Genomic DNA, 23,501 nt, shown 5'->3' on the forward strand with positions numbered 1-23,501 from the left:
TCACGATCTTTGGCAGTATCTTTCAGTGAGATAGCACTATGAAATTTCATATTTTACTACTGCTAGGAGACACATTACTTATATAACTGTCTCAAAAACGACATGCACTTTCCGGATGCACCACATCTCATACAGGGATACCGTTCATATATATAATTTTGTGTATTCAATCAACCATCAGAAGGGATATGTTTTCATTGTCTGTGGTTTTTCATTTGATAACGGTTTAATTCATTATACTGTCGTTGTATTTGTGAAGGGTTCAATCGTAGTCTTTTTGCTTCCGACATACGTATACATATTATATACAGATCATAGACTTACATACATGTTAATTATTTTCTTTTTAAAAAACTATTCCCGGATCCCGTTTACCAAAGCCTTTGAGTATACATAAAAGTTGATTACCCGGAAGTATATACACATGTTACAAATCGTACACCAACCTGTACGTCAACCCCCGGGGAACAATGGTCACTGTTAGCCAACAAAACGTGAATGTATGCTGTTTATATGTATCAGCTGTGTCGATAAATATGGAACTCAACATAACTTAGTTGTTATTATATGAAAGACCAATGACGAATGACATTCAACGGCCAGTGAACTATAATAACCGACCATTCACATGAGGGTGTTTTACCTATTACATTCAGAGACCTTACAAAGTAACACAAACAAATAACCTGGTAAACGTTTGATCCCCCAATCTATTTAAAAATGTTAAGGCATTCACTCCTTTCAAAAATAAGTTTCAATATAGTTGCCCTTTGACACTTTCTTATTCTTATTGCAAAGTTATCTGAATTATTGAACTTTTACTCTTTATTTTTAGCTAAAGATAAACACAAAATGCACGCAAATATCATGTTGACGATGAATTTGATGCTAAGCAAATTAAGCAAAACACAACAAAGCGGCGCAAAAAGAATATTATGTTTCCATTATCAAGTATATCTTTGATACTTGCTCGGTTTACATCACATTCTCTTCCCACAACGTTACCATGTTTTTAAAAGTGTCATAGTTGTGTTTGTTATGTTTGCCACGTACTGGTAAAATGTAGATGTAACAATTGAAAATCATTTGATCCGGTGAATAGTCTGATATCTTATTACTTATACATCGTTTCATCATATTTCACATTTTTTATCTTGATCAATTTAGTGTGCTGTTTGTGTAGATACCTCTTAGACTGCCAAACGTTTATATGTATTATCCTCATATGCGCAAAGAAAGACCTCAGAGGTATGGTTTAACTTTCTTGACGTTTGAAATGAATACCTTGGATAGTCTTTGCATTATCTTTGAAATTACACATATAATTTAATTTCATATGTTACACTCATTTCCATTGGTTAGATCTTTGAGTTTTTTTTTCCATAAACCGAAAGAATAGCACGTCAAGTATTAAGACGTCATATATACAAAATGGTTTCGCGGGTAATTTTCATTGGCCAAACTGAATAATTGGATAAGATATCATTACGTCACAACTCAATTTGTTTTATTGTAAAAGTAAGTAAAATCATGGAAATTTATGCCTAATTAGTACCTGAGTGAGTTATCTGAATTGAATTATAAGCATTATTCTTAAAGGGACATGAACCTTAAATAAGTTGTTCTGTATGCTTAGATATGGTTTTCAGATGTTTATTAATGATTGGTTATCTAAAACGACAAGAAAACGTGGAGAATACCTGCCCCAAAAATAATAAAAATAGACCGTCATATTCTATTTTGGAACACAAAAAGAAAGCTGACCGAAAGCGAGGTTATAATGAACAACAAACTTGCTGACATGACAAGGAATATTAATTTTCCACATTTTAATATTATTTTCTAACTTACGATGGTTGGCAAATAAAGTTTAAGCCATATTTGTTAATATTTGTTATATAACAATATTTATTTAACGTAAGAAAGATAAGTCAAAAGTCAAACAAGACGTTTTATTCGACGGGGCACCGCGAAGGGAGGTTGACTTATTGCACACATGTACATCACGCAACTATAAATTGGGAAGTTGCTCCCGTCTCTTGCATTTCAGTGGTCCATTAATATTTACCTACTTTCCCAATTGCTCACGTTACTGACCCATGTCGTACTCTGTTTCAATCGAAATTCGTTTGTGTTCGTTTCACCCAGGTTTTTGACCCACCATTTTGTTTACATTCATTTAATTTGTGCAGTGCATTGTGGGAGGTCACTAAAGTTCAACACTACAATTTTTACCACACTCAAAAAGATGGAACTCCATTATAATTATTTTATTTGACACATTTGCACAATAACTGATATATATAACTTAGTAAGGTATCTGGCACGTCTTAAACATGTATTTTACTCAAATGTACATGGTTTATTTAGGATCATGTCCCTTTAATATCTTTTGGGGTTATGAAGTCATAGACAAAAAACGCACGGCCATTTCTTTCATAGGCGCTTCAGTTCTTATATCATGAATTGTAAACCTACATTCAAAAATTTGGTGAAAGAGAATTTATTTACTGTCAAAAACACTTCATTTTTTTTCATTTGTGAACAATGATTTTAAGCTAGAAAATAATAAAGGTTTATATCTCGAGAGATCTGTCGTGACGTAATTTTACGATTTATTTTATTTGCGATTTCTTGGTTAATATATGATAATGTTTTTTTTTAAATATACTTAAGCATTATTGTTAAAAGTTTCAATACTTCTACTACAACGACAAGAGCAAGAAACATATACCCACAGGGACTTGGCACGAACATTTTTAACCAACAGTATACATATATATACATATTATAGTATCAAGGGTATGAACTCGGCGGGCGAGAAAAATGGACCTATGTTTTGTTAAACTGTGATTATTCTAATAAATGGGCTCTACATAACATTGACGTAATCTTACCTTAAAGAGAAATAATTTATCTTTCCATTGAGTGCTTGATGAACAAAGTTGGCCGAGTATTGACGAAGTTATGGCTTTATGAATCGGGAAATTTAAGAAAAATATGCTAGGTAGACATTTCCCTGTCCGGTCGAAATGTCGTCTCGCCTCTAATGGGTACCTCAAAAACCAAGCCAAAATCACAAAATTTTTCTACGGTCCTATGGAGGTGTCATGACCCGTACTTTGTAGAAACTCAATTTAAACATCGTGTAGCTCACTTTCTTTAACCATCACCACCATGTTCATTTTTCTCTCGGAATGCTTCTCGATTTTACATATCGTGACTGCATTATGCAAATTATGTAGTGTTGTACTTGTCGGTAAAATCGAGAAGTGTTCCGAAGAACAAATGAACATGGAGGTGATGGTTCTACACGATGTTTAAATGGAGTTTCTACAAAGTACGCACATGAAACATCCAAATAAGATTGTGGATGAACACAGTTATGTGTACTGTTTACCACCACAAGTGTAGATTTTTATATACCTGTTATCGTTGTTATATCAAATGAAGAGGTTGACATGATTAATACTGATTTTAAGCTCTGTATTATACATATATATTAGATAAACTCTGCCTTTTATATAGATAAATCTTTTAAATAGCTGACATACTGCTGACTTGATAAAACACGTGTGTTGCAGTCTCTCACGAGACTCGACTATTTCTCCATTAACTTTGTCATTTTAAACAAATATTATCATAGAAAATTTATATAAATGTCATATTTATTAATCTCTCGAATGCGCATATTTCAAAACATTAACTATGTGGTACTGAACTTTTACCTGATCATATTTTCATATGACCATTTTGACTCTTTTTAAATTAATGGTGTTTAAGTCGAAAATAAAAATATCATCAATTCATAAAATGCGGTCTATTATAGGCTGAAGATAGGTGTGTTTTGCAATATATACATATTATTAATATCGTAAGTGGTTGTCGTAATGACGCCAGCTGTGTTAGACGTGGAGTTTTACCTGTATTGAATTTGAGTTTTCCAAGTCTAGTTATCTATAGATATACAAGGAATCCAACCGAAATTTTGACCTTATAAGGGAATGTCTATATAATATTGCTATAGCAACCCAATGTTTTTTAATGTATAGAGTCGAGTTTTCAAGTATAGGATTGGAGGAGAGAGCACGTTTAATGCTAATGGCCATCTGACCGATTATCTTCCGCTTGACCGATGGACCCATTGGTCAAGAGAAACTCAAACCCTGACAAACTGAATGAGATTAAATCTCATCTATTAGAAACATAAACATCATTTATTCGGACAGACCTTGGCTATTTGTCACTTGTCACTGGCTAAGGAGTTGATATCCAGTCACGAGATATAATAACATATTTCATGTAACAGTACATAAAATATGGTTGCTGTTATTTGATACAATGTCACATTCAGGTCAGTATGGTCGTTTGAAATGTCCTTATTGAGTGGGCACTATGACCTACACATACCTTATACCCATATTATGTAAAAGCTTGATTCATTTATATTTTAAGTGTATTTTAATGTCACGACAATGAAGCCAACTACTACCTCAATATAATTTCTTCATTTATCGATTTATACCGGGCAAACAAAATTCAAACAAAATCTATTTTTGTAGTTGCATAGTCGTGAAAACACTACGGAGTGAATCCAATGTTCTCAAGTATTTGAGATGCTTCAGAGTGGTGAGAGTCTTTTATAATAGTATTACAAACAGTTACCATACGCACGCATGTTACTTTCTGTCCAATACAGTCTATGTGACTTCATTGCACTGAAATATTACCTACATTTTCAATTCAGAATTGAGTTTTTCAATAAAAACTTCAAATGAAATAATTGTTAATGTTGTTATTTATCATGCAAAAAAAAGAAAATCGAGCATTAACATTTCCATTTATATATAAAAATGAACGGTTTGAATAAACCATTACAGTAAAGCATTATTAATGTACATTATTGTTAAGTGTAATGGTCGATGCGTACATTCTTGGAATATATTCAATATGCCGAAGAAATTTTCCATATACTATTGTGAATTACCCATGACCAGTGCGTATTTCATTAAAGTAGATCAAATTAGCTTAACGTTGATATATTTAAGGATAATAGGAATGCTTTATTGAATATTTAATATTAACTATGTAGCTCGGCCCTTTGAAAATAAACAAACGTCGAACTTTTCCATCCGTGATGTCCGCAATTTGTTTGTTCTTCGTCGAACTTCAAGCATGGACGCCTTATATCAACAGCCTTGAGATTGCATTTATTTCATATACAGACACGATAGCTATATGGTCAGTGTACTCAAACGTAACGCAGTATTAAAATAATAAAATATCGAAATATCAAAGTAACGTTAAGATTGATATCACGAGGCTAATCTATAATGTGTAATTTTATATTAGAAACAAATTTAAAAGTGCTTTGATTTATCGTCAGTGAGATGAGCCGCCGTCTAAGTTGACCATCCTGCAGACCCTCCTTCACATCTTGGTGACAGTGTAAACACTGTCGGTACCATTAGGGGCGGTGGAATTAGAATCATATCCTTTATTATCAACACCAAGCTTTGATTCGTATTTTTCTGACGGGCTGAAATAACAATTGCAACTGGTTTGATACACTAATAATCGTAAATTGTTTTAAGGTATGGTGAACTTATGTCACATTCAGTATACATCAGGCAGAACCATAGCTTTACCACATAGGTACTTTTGAGGTTTAAAACGCATTTTTTTCTGATTTTATCACAGGATGTAATAAAAATGCGGGGAAACAGGAGAATATACTGTTATTGTCGCATTGCTAAATTACCTGAATATCAATTTAAAAGATATCCACTTGAAATTATGAATGATTTGAATAAAATTCTGAGGAAAATACACTTTTGTACGTGAATATAGAAAAAGAATGGCATATCTGTATATTTAATGCACTAATTAAATAGCATAAATATATATTTATGTATGTGACAAATTATTCAGAAAAAAACAACAACAAAAAAAAAACATTATTTTGTAAATGGTATACATTTACTCTATGCATACTTACTTCTTTTTACCGAATCTCTTTCCATCTTCAATTGTTTCAGGAAGCGCTCTGCTTTTAGTTTCCGGCAGCCAAAGGGACATAACCCCAGCAACAACTGAGGCTCCGCCAAAAATAACTAAAGGCAGTGCTCTTCCTAGGTTACCCTCGACCACTTTGCTCTGTTATAAAATGACATCGGTTAGACACCTCATTTCAATTAATGGCAAATAAGAACTATATTGTTTTATTTTAGTACTCATTCAATATGTACGAAGCTTTATCATTGACATAAATTAAAATTAGAAGAAACATATCAGATACATCCGCATAGAAAGTATCAATTATGAATATAAATGTCTTGTATAGCAACGTCTTATCTATGTATTTGGCTTTCTTTAAAATGAACGATTTTTAACTCAATGTAAGTGTGATTCGACATTATATTCATCCTTTCTGTGTCCATTGATTCCGAAATAATATATGATAATGTACACTAATAAAAGCATTTTCTGTATTTTAGGTTTATTATTATACATTGTCTATCCTACCAGGTCGGCAATGTAAGGAGCGATCATGCCTCCTATACGAGCGCAGGAAGAACTGGCGCCCATCCCTGAGTTCCGGACAACAGTGGGGAACAACTCGGCCGACCATACATAGATGATAGCGAAGGCAGCAGATATCCCTACCTTACCCAACATAGCCAAGGTAATCGTGATGGGTTCCAGGCCTGTTACGTCAGAAAGAGTTCATGTTTAATGAGATTCTTCTAATATACCTTATTTGTTCATGTTAGTTGATTTGTGAATGGTCACAGTTGTTTTTATCTTGTCATATTTTATATTTCTTTAAGTAAAAGATAACATTACGTTATTACAGGTGTGTGTAATAATTATTTAAAAAAAATTCAAAGCGATATGAAAATACTTCCAAGTGCATTCTAAATGGACCGATCATAAACAAAATTAAATAAAAGATAGAAAAATCAAGTTCATTATTTTTTTTTATAATCGATATACAACTCGAAACCAATTTTAACCCCCTTTCGCGGTTACTTAATTCTGCGACTTCCATTTCAAAATAAGTCCGCGGAAATTGACTCGAAATTCATATGAGTACTATTAATGATGCAGATAATAATTCGCGGAGATCAACTTCCGCTAATGTAATTGGATCGCGAAGTTCGTGAAATTCACGCGACTTTGCTTTACTGTAGACAGATGTTCATATTTTTTTCTTCATTTTTTTCTTAAATGACATTATCACATATTGGGAAAGATAACACATATCTAATAAGGATATCATACTTTCATCTGCATACAACATTGGGAATATTGTTATGATGCATGCGATGCCGCCACTGATCATACAGGTGGCGTGGAGTAGTCGTCTGCCCACTCTGTCCAGTAGAATTAGGCATAGCGTGTAGGCAGGGAACTCGACAAGGCCAGACACCATGAAATTCACGTAGAAATCACCGCCCAGATTCCCTGTGTTCAACGAGAGTCCGTAGTAACCCATGACAACCACCAACCTTCAAAATGTAAATGTAAAATAATCTCGCTTGTTATCTTTTAATGTCATGTTTTAAAATATAAATAAGTAAATTGTTAAAGATGGTTTAACGATCTAGTAAATTGTTAAAGATGGTTTAACGATCTAGTATTTATCTTAATATCTTTACATCATTACCACCATTGAAAATTTGAAAACTTTTCTAATTTTTGTTCAAAATAAAAAATATAAAAAATAATTATTTGCATCTCTAAAAACTTCCGTGGCGTTATGTCCTATATGGAATGAAGTACTGATTGCCCATGCACCAAAAGCAACGTAATATTTTTGTGTTAATTAGACACATATATACACGATTCAACATCAATTATTTTCAAATGATGAGTATCGTTTATGGTCCGTCGGTTTAAATAACACACATTTCTTGTATAAACAATTAACACATACAATCAAAAGAGACAGAACTGGTTTCCTGGCACAGATTGCAAGATAGAGAGTTTCACATTATTCTCAAGTTAGTGTATTTAGTCATTATAAAAAACATTGAATCCAATGAACAAAATAATGATGTAAAAAATGCTAATTATCCTTTTCGTCATTTAATTAACTTAATTTGGTCACCACAAAGATTGTGTTAATTCTTTAATCAAATGTTGTAAAACACCTATGCAATTTGCAGGTTTTCACGTAAAACTTGATTGTTTATCATTAGGTTTATGGCATTAATCAATTAAAGGGAATTTTGATTGTATTGTTACAAGTTTTGTAAATTCAATTTATTTGATTCAACCTACATTAAAATTTAAGGTAAGTGTAGTGTCAAGAATCATGTTATTACATCATGATCAGAAACGAAATACCAATTAAAGAAAATGATGAGAGTTCTAACAAGGAGAACACGTGACGCAAATAGATGCCAGAGACGACCAGTTTCCGGTTCCTCTATGGAGTCTGCTGTCAGGATCTTTTCTGGAATCGTGATCTTGTTGACCTTGGCTGCCTTCTGGATGATCTTGTTTGCCTCCTCGATTCTACCCTGACTGATCAACCATCTCGGAGACTCGGGGACAAGCCTAGTCGAGTAAGATCAAATGGGAGTTACAAATGAATAAAGTCTTCGTAACTTTTAAGATAACGCTTGTGCAAAAATTAACAAAAGACGTATTTTTTATAATCAAGACATGGGATTTAAGTTCTATTTTGTAAATCGTGGTTTAGCTTAATTAGCACATATAATGGATATGACTATATCACATGAAACAAAAAAGGATTATATTAAACACATTTTATTCTGCATAAACATAATTTAACCACTAATGATTTATTTGACCATTAATACTACCAAAGTCATTTATATGAAAAACAGAATGCATTACAATACAATCATCTTAAATAAATGTTGATACCGTCTAAAAGACAAAGCCGAACACTTACCACCAGTAGAGTAAGAACATAGCGATTGGTGCAGAGCAGGTTATCTCGATGTATTTCCATTCCTTGAAGGCGTAGCCTATCGCTCCAAGCAAGACAGTGCCAATGGCAAAGAAGAAGTCAACGATAATACCAGCAAAGACACGTTTGGAGGGACCTACCAGCTCCATCCCTTCACAAAACAAATCATACATCTATGAAGTTTCGAAAAAAAAATCAAGAAATTCTGATTTTATATCAGGTTTAATTTACCGTTATTTAATCTATTGATAATAAAATTAGAAGAAAGCTGACAATTAAAAAAATAAGAAGAATTAAATACTTTTCACGAATTGATAATTCTATTTGGTGTTATGTGTTTAAAGTCCTCGCTGACTCGAGGAATAGTTATATCTTGTCGCTTGGCTGAGAGTTGAAAAAAAGCATCTTCATTCTTTCAATAACTTTTTATTCATCTCCTTTTTGGAGAGTTCCGCACAAGGGGAGATAACTCATAACACACAGGTATTATTCATGGAGAGATTCGGGCAGGCTTTATTTGAAGTGCTATCACAAAAGCAGTCATGAACATTGTTATTAGCTGACGTAGAAAAACAATGCATTTATTATCATATAACAAATTTACCTATCACAAAAGCAGTCATGAACATTGTTATTAGCTGACGTAGAAAAACAATGCATTTATTATCATATAACAAATTTACCTATCACAAAAGCAGTCATGAACATTCCGGCACATGAAGCTCCTACCAGAAATCGGAGAATGCAGAATGTTATAAAATCCGGAGCCCATGACACCGCTAGTGTTGTCCCAAACAGCAGTAAAAACGACAGGCATAAAGTCTTTTTCCGTCCAATGCTATAAAAAACGTATTTTACTCGTTTAACTTGCTCATACTCGATCGTGGAATTAATTATCTTATTTCACATAAGAAAATATTTTAGAAGAGTCTATGTTTGAATATCGAGACCCCGGGTCGTTTTTAAGTAAAGCCATATACGCTTTCTAGATAATTCAATAAAATGAATCAATGACCGTTTCCGCTGTGTGCCATTGCATTCGAAATAGAATAATAACACGGAAAGACCTGATTTTAAATTAACAAACGTTGGTCTACTTCGTCTCTAATCTGACACTTGACACTCTATCATCTGGATGTCGATTGGGTACAAAGTATTCTGTATGATATCTCCACCACTCCTCCGAATTTGATGGATACACTTTTGTTTGTTAGTAGATATGCATCTTGTCATAGGAATATTGTATCTATCTGGATACACTTTTGTTTGTTAATAGATATGCATCTTGTCATAGGAATATTGTATCTATCTGGGCTTATTTTGATACGACAATTAAATGGAGGTCTCGACATTGTAGGCGGATACATATAAGTTATTAACAGATGAAGGAAGGACGCGTCTTGTAACTTTAGTTCACTTCAAACAAACGTAACCTAGAGTAAAAGACCGACGTAGAGTGCGCAACTCGTACTCATACATTTTACCTACACATCTGATATGGTTCCTAACACGAAAGCACCTGTCAGCACACCGAAGAAGAAGATCATCTGTGAATTGGCTGTCCCCAGCTTGTCCTTACACACGATGTTTTGCTAAAAAACAAATGAAGTCACACAATATTCGGATTCTTTCCGAATGATACCAAAACCGGTTGTTCCTTTGATACGACTGATAGAGCACAAAAAACACGATACAAATTAATATACATGTATTAGTTCCTAGTTCTGGTATAACGAATGACTTTTGTCAAACCGTTTTATTTAACGTTAATTAATACATACATTACATCCTATTCAAACGTACCTCCGATGTGAAGGTATTGATGAAAACAGTTTTGTCGTAGACCCAGTCTGAACATTCCTTGAGGTCGGTCGAGTTATCATCACCATCTAACGTTCGATCATATAGCTCACATTTGGCGTAATCCAGGGTTTCGTCCGTCGACGGCGGAATGAGTCGATTGATCAAGGCTTTATGTGAGGGACTTTGGACCGCAAATGTGTCGTTAGGGTACCCTGGTATAGCACATCTGTATGTGAATTAATTGTGAGATAATAGAACAGTAATAACGTTATATACTATTAAGTCTGATCATGTTAAAAAGCATATTAATGAAGATAAAGAGATTATCAGCCCTCTATTGGTCTACAGGATCAATCGATATTGAATTGTAACATGTTTCTTTATCTCTTCTTTTTGCCCACATCTTAATTTTCAGGTAAAAATCAACGTTTTCTGTCTGTTTTAAGTGAAGTTATAATGACAATATTAATTAGTATTCAATACGCAAAATAGGTGATGTAATCAAACGGTACTGTGGAGATTAAACTACATTTCTCGTTATAGCTTAATAGCCCGTCGAGACAGCTATGGTCATATTGCTCTTGAAGCTTATGTAAACAAATATGCATATAAACCCATACACTTGACACTACAAGTATCAACCACGTTTTAAAATGCGGTTCCGTTCCTTGCTCCATATGTTACCGACATGACCTGTATTTCTAAAATAAAGAAAACACATTTCAAAACATCCTACAAAGATTCTAAAATAATCTAAATAGTCCCATAAAGTTTTAATCGTGAGGGTCAATAGAATAAGGTCATGCACAGGTGTCATTGAGTAGATTGTGTAAATAATCGTTTATGTGATGCACCGAGATCGCACATTTCGATTAAGTAACTGCCATAATGTTTTGCAATAGCACCGACACATGTTGCCTTAAATATCATTTTACGACTGAAAAGTCATCTAATGTTCATGTGTGCTCGTTGACCTACTTCGCAGATATAAATTTAATTACATATTACAAGGAATGTCACACAACGTAACTAGAATATCAAATTGTGTAACAGGTATGCAAATGTACCGTCTTCCTATATCAAATGTATTTGACTCTATAGATAAATAACATTTTTTTTCGAAAGTTAATGACAGTAATTTGATTTCACAAAATAAAAACAATTACAATCTACAGACTTTCAAACGATAATTCACTTCAAAAATAAAAATCACCTAAAAACAAACTAAAAGTAAATATTAGTTATATAAAAGGAAAATAAAGGATTATTAACAATCCTCATTTCCTGACATAGCTTACGTCGTGATTGTCAAACCTTGCGGTATTTAATAATAAAAATGTCATGTAGTAATCAAACATATTTCAACTTACTAATGCATTTAAATGCTGCCAATAAATGCGATTTTTAAATATAGCTTATCGCCAAAGGCAGGCTTCCGAAAAAAACATGGCTTCATATTAACCTCTAAGTAATGTTTGATCTGTTTTTGTTTATTTTTGTTTAACAACCTAATTACAGTTTACAGTTATCACAGTTTATTCCTTTTTTTCTGATGTGAACTTTCAAATAAGGTGTACAGTTGTTACTATCTAGGTTACTGTATTCAGTATATGTCAACAGTTTGGAGCTTAATAGGCAATGCAAGCATTGAATCAGAGTACATTTATCACGTTTACCTTGATGTCATAATTTAAACTGGGAGAAGCAACGGCCCAATTTTCGAATTATTGTGTGCAATTTCGAAATGTAGGTCAGGCGCCATGTTAGAAAGTGGGACCTATCTGGAACAAGGAGGGAATGCAATTTTCTTTATATATAGACGCGATACCTGATTTCGTAAATTGAAAGCATTCCCGTTCATGTCTGTTCATGCTAAACAGGGAAAATCCAGTTATTAAAAAAACGAAGTTCGTATCCGTTGAAACTTGAGAAAGGACGTAACGAAAAAATTGAAAAGACTATTTGCATTGAGATCAAACAAAGAATAGTTGAAATAACACTAACTCAATAGGCAGACAAAAATAAAGACAAGTGTTTGGATTATGACATGTACTTGTTGTTGTGAACTATAGTTATGTGAAAACCAGATTACACACTAGTATCAAATGAAGTATTTTATTTAATTGTCACGACATGAAATATATTATAATATCATAAGTCATTAATAAGCAGCTTCCGCAATACAATGTTCAGTCAGTTTAGTCATGTGACATTCATCACCATGTGACTTAATGTAGGGCACATTTGAAACAAAATGGCGGCTTATGTAATGATTGTACACGGGTGGAAAATTACAAATTATGACAGAACACTTAACATTTATTATTAAAACATATTGTTTTAACATAATCTAGATATGCTTGAAAAAAATAATTTAGATACTTCACAATGAAATGCCATGTAAGTTACGGCATCGGATGGAGCTGCCACCTAACAGTAGGGAATCAACGGTATCTGACGTCTCACTAACAAATATTTCATAACTTTTCTGGGTACTTTTTCCAAAAATCAAGAACAAATAAGAAACACAAAACATAAAAGTTTATCTTAGTTCCATTATTGGGCGAGTATTACCGACAATGTCCTTTACTCGGGCATTGGTATTCTCTGCCTATATGTGTCACCACCATGACGGAAAAATGTGTCCTTAATTTTTCGCGGTCACATGACCAAATCAACGTTTTCTATCTCCTTCCCTGAAGAGTTCCTTGTAACCCGAAATCGGCGTATTGCATTAAAGGTATTTTCATGAGATTCAAGTGTTGCAACTTCTGTCATCTTTTCACTTTTGAATTCTAAACTGTTTAGATCTATGCAACTATATAAGTATATCTCTACTGTACATAACATATATTTTAGTTATTGAATACCTTGTGTTTGCAAGTTTAAGTATGGAATACAAATTTTAAGTTAATCCTAACATACAACATAAGAAATACAGACAACTTTCAACTCTACACTAACTTGCCTTTTTCATCATTTCGATTTCTTTTTCTTTTATCTACATAGGAATATTTCTCCTTTTAAAACATGTATGTGGAATTTGATATATAGAATTATCAAATATATATGAACTTTATACACTATAAATGAAAATACATTGAATATAGAAATTCAGTTATCGAATAATGCAACTTTTGACATTCCATTAGATGTCAGTAATATGTCTGTCCCAGCCTATACATTATTTCCAAATAATTCAATTTTGCTTGTTACGAGCATTTCCATATTGGCTTAAAAATTTACTTTATCAGCTCAAAAAGGAAAAAATGGCGTTGCAATTTGTAACGTTGCTTCTAATTGGCTGAGATGACGGCGTAGTGATTTCATAGACAAAAGAGTCCAAAAATGAATTTTGAATAATGAAGAGATTATCTTTAGTAAATTGACTTATAAGGATTAATTTGAATAGATTTTTATGTTATGGAGATACAAAAATCTGAGTGTACTCTCATCATAAACCGCGAAGAGCGGTTTATTTAGAGTACACTCAGATGTTTGTGTTATATCTCCATAACATAAAAAATCTATTCAAGTTAATCCTTAAATACAATATTTTTCTCTGTTAACTATGTCTGTGGTACTGATTTATCTCGCGCACTACACTCATATCGCCTGAGGCTGTATTACATCGTTACTTATGCAATACAACATTGTGACGTCATTCCGTCCACAAAACTACTGTTATCATTTTTAGAAACTTTTAGGCTGGTTTTAATGTGAATGAGGCAAAAAATGCGTTTAAAATATATTTCATGCATGGAAAATTGACCTTTTCTTTGAAATAATTATTGCTGACTTTCCAAGTGAGAGGATATCTAAATAGTAAATTTTAACAAAATGTTTAAATATGAGACACATATCCTTTTATATGTGGTATGAAGGATTGATATATTTTTCCCTCAATATCAACCAGTGTTTTAAATCCCTCGGCAATTCTTAGGTTTTAGTGCATTTTGTGACCCTCATGTAGAATATATCCTCTATATCTACATACATGTATAAATGAGTCATATCGTATTAGATGTACCTGTACACGATAGTATGGACTGACATGAATATCACCAAAATAAATTACAACACAATGAAGAAGTTGAAGTAATAGAATCTTACATGGGTCTTTGAAGTGGACAGGGATATCTCAACCCGAGTGAAAGATTTTGGCTGATCAACCCGAGGGTGGACGGTCAAAATCTATCACGAGGGTTGAGATATCCCTGTCCAATTCACAGATCCATGTTTGATTCTTTTTCTCCCATACTTAGTAGAAAAAAATGAAGAAATTTCACATGGTTTCCAGCCTTTTCATCGCGCCATTATCGCAGGAACGTCGTTATACGTCAAAATTGATGACGCCATCTACAATGCGCGCCGAAGTTACGCCCCGTGTATTGATGACGTCACGTTATTGTCTAGCGCGTGTGAGCTGTCTTACACCCCCCTGTGTAAGATAGAGATATCTTTTCCCTAGCAACCACGGGATATCCCTGTGAAGTATGGGAGAAAATTAAACTCTCTCTCAACTCAAAATAAGTTTCAAGTGAGCAAATTAATAATATTAATCAATAATTGATTCTGGAGTGTTCCTTACCTGTGTTGTGGTATCCCGAGTAGGAAAACAGTATTTAACATGATAAACGCAGAAAAGATGCTTGGGAGACATATAAGTAGATAAATACGCTTCTGATACAGGCCAAACTCTCCAATAATGTTTACAACCTCCTTAAATCTCTCCATTTTTTAAAACTGAATCTCGCCGTTGTTCTACAACGCTTAAGAAATGTGTTTATTATAAAGTGTAAAGTATTACAAACACGATATTATATAACAGCAAAAACATCTTGCGCGTATGATATTGAATATTTTAAGTGCATGATATAATAAACCTATGACATTTATCCGTTATGTACATGACCTAACAACTGTTATACATTCACTCCAGGTCACATTGATGATAATTTATTTTCTATCATTTGCCTCAAAATTGACAAATTTGACAATATCCGTGCATCTCAATAAGACATTTACCATAATCAATTTACATTGACCCCACCAAGCGATCTTCACGACGTAAAAACCGAACTTTACATGTTACACTACGTCACGTATTTTAATGATTGCTTAGTCTCAAAACAAAACCAACTTACTCAGCTGTCAATTGGATTTTGCATTTTGAAAGTATATTGAAAACGTGGATCGACTTATTTTTTACAGTACATATACGCTTATTTTTATTCCCCAGCGTAAAATGAATGTGTATGCATGTAAATATATTCATGACATCGTTTATTCGTATTTTGATAGGAGCGGCACGACGAATAATTAAGGTATTAGCAACTGTTTCAAATACAGATATTTTGTATGCCTTTATATAATTTGTTAATGGAAAAAAATGTAAGAAAAAAAAAGAAAAAAAAAGTTATGGTACATTTGCCTTCCTATATGCCATACATGCCAATGTGATTTATATTTGCATGCCAACGTCGAAAAGGAGTCGATGTTTATGCTTTGGTTCAGTCGAATCCGGTCAAACAAACGCTCCTTATACCTGCTATAGACACTAGTAACTATAACGGTATGGTTATTTTGTGACAGAAAATACATGTATAATCCGAACCATGTGATTTTTTTTCTGACATGCACATTTTTCGCATATTATGTAAAAATTAAAGTTTACACAACAATCTTCGAGCCAACAGTAAATCCTAATGCTAGCCCTGATTCATATACACACTTTTTTATCAACTTACTTATGCAACGAAGTAAAGTGATATAAAATAAATAGGCATTCAAAATATCAACCTTAACGCGGTGTTTTATATTTTGTGAAATGTAAAATATATAATACATTTTCATTAATCATATTACCTAGATAAGGCTATTTTTTGCTATGCATTATTATTTTATTACTATAAATTCATTCTAAATGCATTTCTGATAACTTACTGGACGACGTACCATTAGTTAAACCTTCCGGTAATTGAGATGTCATATTTGGACACTAGATTTGACGTCATAATTGCCAGAAGGTGGGGCTAATCTTTTTTAGTTCATTCCTTTTCTGTTGACCTACGTCTCTCGAAAATACATTATATACCACAATGATATATCAATATCAAGACATTGCAATGAACGTACAAAATGAAAAAGGGAATATCTGTTTAAAGCTGACAATGCAAGTTAAAAAAATATTTCAAATTATTTGATATATAAGTATGTTTAGTCTTGTAATATTTCAATGAAATCTTCTCAGATGAGTTCAGTGTTTATTTTCAGTTGGACATTGTTATTTACAATATCTGGGCATGTGTACCTGAGACAAGATATGTTTAAAATGACGCACGTGACTCGAGTCCCTTTCTTTAAACAGGGGGTTGGCCATTGAGGTAACTACCCCTGCGAGATGGTATTCATGACATCATGAATATTCATGAATGATTCATGAACTTTCAAGAATATTAGCAGATTGTGGTTATTGAAAAAAGGTTCATGAAAATTCATCAAGTGACTCTAATGAACTCTTCATGAAGTTTAATGAATCCATGAAACATTCATGATTGTTCATGATCAATGTGTTAAGAATTATTCATGAAGTTTTATGCATGACTGATATTCATTAAAATTCTTCAAAATGTATTAAGAATTTTAATGAACATCAGTTATGCATAAAACTTCATGAATGATTCTTGATATGCTATTTCATTCATTTTGATGAATTTTAATGAATATTCGCTGAAGTCACATGACTTGTCACATGACCACATGAGTCACATGACTTCTATATATTTTTTCCACCAAAGCAGTCACAATCCAAAATGGCTGCTGTATCTGCTGGCATGTGGAAGGGGAAACATTACTCATCTTTAAATGGAAGTTTTGGCACTGAAGTGAACGGATTATTCCATTCGTGGATATCTTTAAGCACAGATGAACGCTTTCAGTAAGTTCTGATTTATTTGCAGTTTTTTCTCAACATGAAATTGTTGCACACTGATATTGCTCTTATGATTATGCATATATATCGGTTTGTGAAAGTTTGTCGAATGTTATTGGATTAAATTGTCCATATAAACTATCATGCTTTACAACTTTAGGTTTATTTTCAACATATGCTAATTTAATTGGAATGTATTATGGAATTTAGTGCTGCAAATCACTGAAGACAGATTTTGTTTACACTTATCTGTGGCAGTATGAAAATATAATGAACACAGTAAACTGTTGGTGATTTCATGTTAAACTCTTCTGATGTTACATATAAATATATCGATTATACCTTTCAAATATTGAATTGATTCCAGTAGAAGTCCTTGGTTTGATAAAAAAAATCAATTCTGGACCCCCAGTAGAGTTCATGAAATAATGCTGCTGACACCAACTTGCATTCATTAAATTTCATGAACACGACTCAATTTCATGAATATTCATGAATTGTTCCAGTTCTCGAAGTTTCATGAAAATTCATGAATTGTTTCGCATACTGCTGCGAGTTGTAATTCATGAATAATTAATGAATTATCACGAATAAACATTCATGATTATTCATGATGGTTTTAAATTCATGAATATTCTTAAAATATTCATGAAGTTTTATGAATTTTCATGGATTGATTGTTCATGAATGTTCATGATTACATGAATAAAAGAGATTCATGAATGTTCATGAATTCATGCATGAAAAGATTCATGAATGTTCATGAAAAAATTTTCCTAAATCATTCATGAAATTTTAAATTCATGAATTGCATGAAATTATTCAACTTATTCAACAAAAATTATTTATTAATAAACTAATTATTAAACTTTATTGGTGAACTTTTTCATGATAAATTCATGAATTATTCGCAGGGGTAAGCAGAGCAAAACAGAAAAAGGCTGCCACCTTCTTTGATACGACACTGTCATAACGGGAGGATGTCGAAAAAAAAATTATGACATAATTTTTAACAAATGCATGCTATTAACTTGCATTGTCAGCTTTAAGCTCAAAAATTATGTAACTAGGCCATAGTAGTGTGTCGCCAGCCGGGCTCGAACCCGCGACACAGGACTTACTGGTCCGCTGCTCTTCCGACTGAGCTAAAGAATAATTCCCCCTAGCACAAGGCTAGAACGCGATCGTATCAGTATGTGCAATTAAAACGTGCTACAATTATAATAAAGAAGTCATTTTTATTGATTTTATAAAGTCTCAAGGTTTTTATTCTTTGCATTTTCAATTTTAACGTTGAGTCATTATCATTTTAATGACGTCACAGTAGCAATATATAGTGCATATAGTGGCATATGCAAAGTATGGAAGAAAGTATCCTATGCATCAGACTTGTGCATATGTATCAATATTTGTAACATTATTTGATATCGAATAATGTCAAGTGCGTGATGAATTGGTGTACTTGGATAACGTTAGGTATTCCTCACAATATTTCTAGCTTAATTAAATTTTTATTTTGGCACGGCAAGAGTGTGCATCCCGAACGAAGAACATAATACAAAGCACTTCAAATATCATATTTGTCATATGTAATGAATGAGTCAGTACGATAGGCCTACTATTTGACACAGCACTCACATTTAGCTTCACAACAAGTCAACGCCATTTTACTTTGTAAAGATATTGGTTATGCTATTTGTTTTATTTTAATCCTCGATATCCCATGGGTTAGTCATATATAATAAGGTTATAGAAAACTTAAGTATGGTTAATGTAGCATTGTCTCGGTTTGTTTTAATTGTAAAAAAATACTCCAGTTTAATTGTCTCTATAAAATCAATTACCAATAATGAGAAATTCCAATCAAAAAAAAAATTGTATCATTTACTCGTTATTGTTGATATCAATTTGCTATAGTTCTTATAAACGTAATAGCATCAGATTATATTAACTCTTTTACATAGTTATATATGGTTACTTACCTGTGTTTTGGTATACCAAGAAGGAACACGCTTATTATCATATGAAACGCCGAAAATATAAAGGGTATACATATTAGAAAGAATATTCGCTTCTGATAAGTTCCAAATTCTCCAATAATGCCCAAAACGTCTTCAAACTTCTTCATTTTGATTTACAATAGATGATTCTTGCATTAGTCCTTAATACCTTAGGACATAGATACATGATGCCACGCCTCAAATCTATTTGTAAAAGTAAGATGTATGCGTGCGCATTCGACATTAAGTATGAAGATTTCGACATTAAGTATGAAGATTTCGACTCAGAACATCGTGGACATTTATGCTTGTTAACATTTCGGTCGTATCTTTACTAATGTTGTTTAATGTTTGTTCACTACTTGTACAAAGGTATTTGGTCTCCATTTGGCAGACGCGTTTTGTTATTTTCTTCTAGGAAGATGTTTCGATTTTGTTGTTTATTCACTTTCAAGGGAAATTAAATATTTCATTGGATTTACCTTATCTTCGGTCGTTCTATTTACTTATATTAGCTTCTAGACCTCTTGTTGTTTCATACTTTTTTCAGTGTCTGGGTTGCGCATTTTATGCTTTAAACAGTTTATCCACACACGAGTGTGTTGTACACGTAATGTTTAAACCGTTGTATAAAGTCACTGGTTTTTATACGGTGTTGTCACTAGGTGTCTGTGTTAAACTTTATGGTATTCCTTTTCAGTGTACATTAAAGCCGCATAATCCGTATCTTTCAGGGTCCGTAAATCAACAAAAGAAAATTAGGGTACCTATATTATAAAAAGTTATCAACTTTCCCCTAATTACACACCCAAAAAGTCCCCAGTTCAAAAGAAATTAATGATTAAAAATTCGATATCCAGAGTGTTTGAATATGCATTTTCGATCGTAGACGATCACGTGACTCTCCAGACCAAACGAAATGGCGTCCCAGTCAAAAGTGTGTCGTTCATGTTAGCAGGAACTTCAACGGAAGAACTTGTTACTTATCATGAACAAGTGAATGTTTTGTTATGTGATGAAGTTAAAGAGCCCCCCAGATCAATATATATACATTTTCGTCGTGTAAACAATACTTCCATTCGGTCATTTTGAGTGTTTACAATACGGCGATCGGTTGACTATGCTTTGCCTAATTTCCGGGGGCCACCGGAGGGATTTTTGTGGGAACGGTATTTAAACTTCGTATAAAATACGTGGTGCGATACGATATTTCTGATATTTATGTTGGAAAAGCTCCATGTTCGTTAAAAACGTGATGATAAATTTCTGGTGAAACTATAAACATTTGGTTGATTACAGAAAATTAAAAAAAAATAAAAGAAAGAATGGGGTTGAGGTTGCAATAAGGCGGTTTAATGTGTGTTAAAAGTTCTGAATATCTAACAAGCAATTATGTATATATTTTCTGTGTAGATAATGAAGACAGCTCTCTTGGTTAAATTTGTGATGTACATGTACATTATAGCTTGCCAGTGAACCATATAGCTACCATATAATATGATGTCCAGCCGTGAATTTGCCTCTGAATCAAATGAATCAGAAACATGTACAATGAAAGACCTAGGTGTTTCTTATACAATCATATTCATGCACAAATAGCACATTCATATACATTGTATAGTGCACATGTATACATATTGTGCATTGAATTTTAAGTCAATAAAAAATGACTGGAGTTCAAAATAGCATCCAGTAGTAAATAAGCTGACCATAGCATGTGATTCTCATGTCATCAGAGTAATTGCAGTAAAATTCATTTTTTAGTATGTATATAGTCTAACCTGCTGGAAAGCTTTGGAGGCGTTAACTTTTGACTTTCTGTCGGACCGCGCATAAGTCTAAAATAAAATTTTGTATATTTATATCTTTGGACCTCTTAACTTTCTAGACTTGTAATTTGGGGAAAGTTCATAACTTTTTAGGGCTATTACACCATATCTTGTCATTGTTTGTTTTACGGACCCTGAAAGATACGGATCTTGCGGCTTTAAAGCTTACAAATGCTACTTTGCGCATGTCCGGAAATAAAAGTTGTTTACCGCAATGGAGCGAGCTTCGCAGTGAAAGCTCGCCGGCTTAGAATCAACTGCTGATTCGAAGTGAATAACGAAATTATTTAAACTAAGAAATGTTGTGAATTGCTGAGAATATTACATGGAAACGAATTCGAGCTATGACAACAACTATGATTTGTGAATGATCTACCAAAACCACATAAACTGACTTCTCTTCGTCTCTATAAGGTGGGTGGGGCCCCGAAGGGGTAACAGTTATATTCTATAAGTGTTTGGTCGCTTTTTGGAATTGGTACCATAGTAAAATAGAGATTAGAAATTAGGAAAAGTGTTGATAAATTGGGGAACATATAACAGATTTAATCTTGGATTACAACAGAAGCATTAATAGAGTCGTATTATACGCGTTTATTTAATTTAAAAGATGATCGTATTCTTCAGTGTTACAAATGTATATGTATATACGATGTATATATGTATCTACTGTTATAGGCTTACAGCGTCAGGAGTGCGATATCTTTTCCGATATCTATTTGTGTATTTATGTATATCAGTGATATATATCCTTTTACTGTATGCTATGGATATTACTGTATTAAAGAAGCCACTTTCAAACTTACTTCATCAGTGCTCGTATATGTAAGATTGTATTTTTTTAGACTTACAGTCACTTAGTCACGTACTCGTTATCCTATCTGCTGGTCTTAATGATATAAAATTCACACCAATGCATCATAAGTGGTGTAAGTAAAGAATAGTAATTGACTTTTTAAAATATGTATTATATATTATGTCCAATACATTTAGGCTACATAAATTCTGGCACTAATTAGTACCATTATTCTTCACATGAAAATGCCTAGACACCTGTAATTCAAGAAATGACTAACTTAGTATCTAGTGAGGTTTGATTTTGATAAACGTGTTCAAAAAATATGTAATTGTTATAAATTTGTATTTGACAGAAAACAATTGGAACTAGTTTGTTTTACATGTAGGCTTACAATGAAAGATTATGTACATGCATACATGTAGACAGTATTTATCTATGTACATAACTGACATTTACTCCATATTTTCTTTATAGAATGTATGGGACCTTCAACCAGATGACAGAAGTGCAAGATGTGATGGCAGCTCGCCCAAAAATAAAAGGGAAAAACAACTACATGTATCTCTGAGATCAAAACTGACATTAAAAAATAAAGTCTGTTTGTAATGTACCCATTATGAGCCAGAAAGAAATTATTTTCAAGAAGGAAGGACAGAACAAACCTAGCATAATTCTTTACTATTATCACCAGGATATTTTCAAATTATTTATTTCTTCTTCACTTAAATGAAAAAAGGAATAATAATGATTATTGCATGTTTACATACCTAGTATGTATAACTTTTGAATAATTTATATGGGACAAGGATGTAATTCCAATTTATGAACAATAAACCAATTAAAATAATATATGTCATTTGTCTGAGTTATTTAATTATGTAGTGTCATTTTAGAAATGTTCAAATACAGAAAATAAATAGCAAACAAGACTGGAGCTAGATCAAAGGTTATTTGGGTCAAAAGTCAGTGTCAAATCTCAGGATTTTGGCTCTATAGATATACCTGGTATATAAGAATATCCATATATCTGTAGAGACAATAGCCTGTGATGCATGTTGTTAAATTGCATTATTCATTATTGACTATTTTAAGTTGCAAAGTTTTGATTGAATTAGAAAGGAATAGACTGACAATAACTTCTAATTAGTCTAGGTCAATCAAGGTCTACATGTACAAGCTCTTAGCAAGTTCA

At 32.9% G+C, this 23,501-nt stretch overlaps 1 protein-coding gene and 1 long non-coding RNA gene across 2 annotated transcripts; one reads left to right on the forward strand and one right to left on the reverse strand.

Moving 5' to 3' along the window:
* Positions 1-1,966: 1,966 nt before the first annotated feature.
* Positions 1,967-15,504, reverse strand: LOC138310692 (organic cation transporter protein-like). The gene is made up of 10 exons (XM_069252024.1): positions 15,339-15,504; positions 10,748-10,973; positions 10,433-10,536; positions 9,628-9,782; positions 8,927-9,095; positions 8,353-8,565; positions 7,285-7,511; positions 6,526-6,707; positions 5,999-6,156; positions 1,967-5,539 (listed from the first exon to the last, which is right to left on the reverse strand). The coding sequence occupies exons 1-10, from the start codon at positions 15,482-15,484 to the stop codon at positions 5,431-5,433; spliced, it is 1,689 nt and encodes a 562-aa protein (XP_069108125.1). The 5' UTR covers positions 15,485-15,504; the 3' UTR covers positions 1,967-5,430.
* A 5,454-nt stretch (positions 15,505-20,958) lies between these two features.
* On the forward strand, positions 20,959-23,160 carry LOC138331382 (uncharacterized). The gene is made up of 2 exons (XR_011209688.1): positions 20,959-21,924; positions 22,784-23,160. It is a non-coding gene; the product is annotated as an uncharacterized lncRNA (long non-coding RNA).
* The last annotated feature ends 341 nt before the right edge of the window (positions 23,161-23,501 follow it).

The sequence above is a fragment of the Argopecten irradians genome, chromosome 1 (genome assembly GCF_041381155.1).
Source record: "Argopecten irradians isolate NY chromosome 1, Ai_NY, whole genome shotgun sequence".
NCBI lineage: Eukaryota > Metazoa > Mollusca > Bivalvia > Pectinida > Pectinidae > Argopecten > Argopecten irradians.

Coding starts and splice junctions, on each gene's coding strand:
- LOC138310692 (XM_069252024.1), bottom strand. CDS start 15,484: ATGGAGAGATTTAAGGAGGTTGTAAACATTATTGGAGAGTTTGGCCTG. Junction 8,566..8,926: donor ATGTTCTTACTCTACTGGTG/GTAAGTGTTCGG, acceptor TTACTCGACTAG/GCTTGTCCCCGAGTCTCCGA. Junction 7,512..8,352: donor CTCATCATTTTCTTTAATTG/GTATTTCGTTTC, acceptor TACATTTTGAAG/GTTGGTGGTTGTCATGGGTT.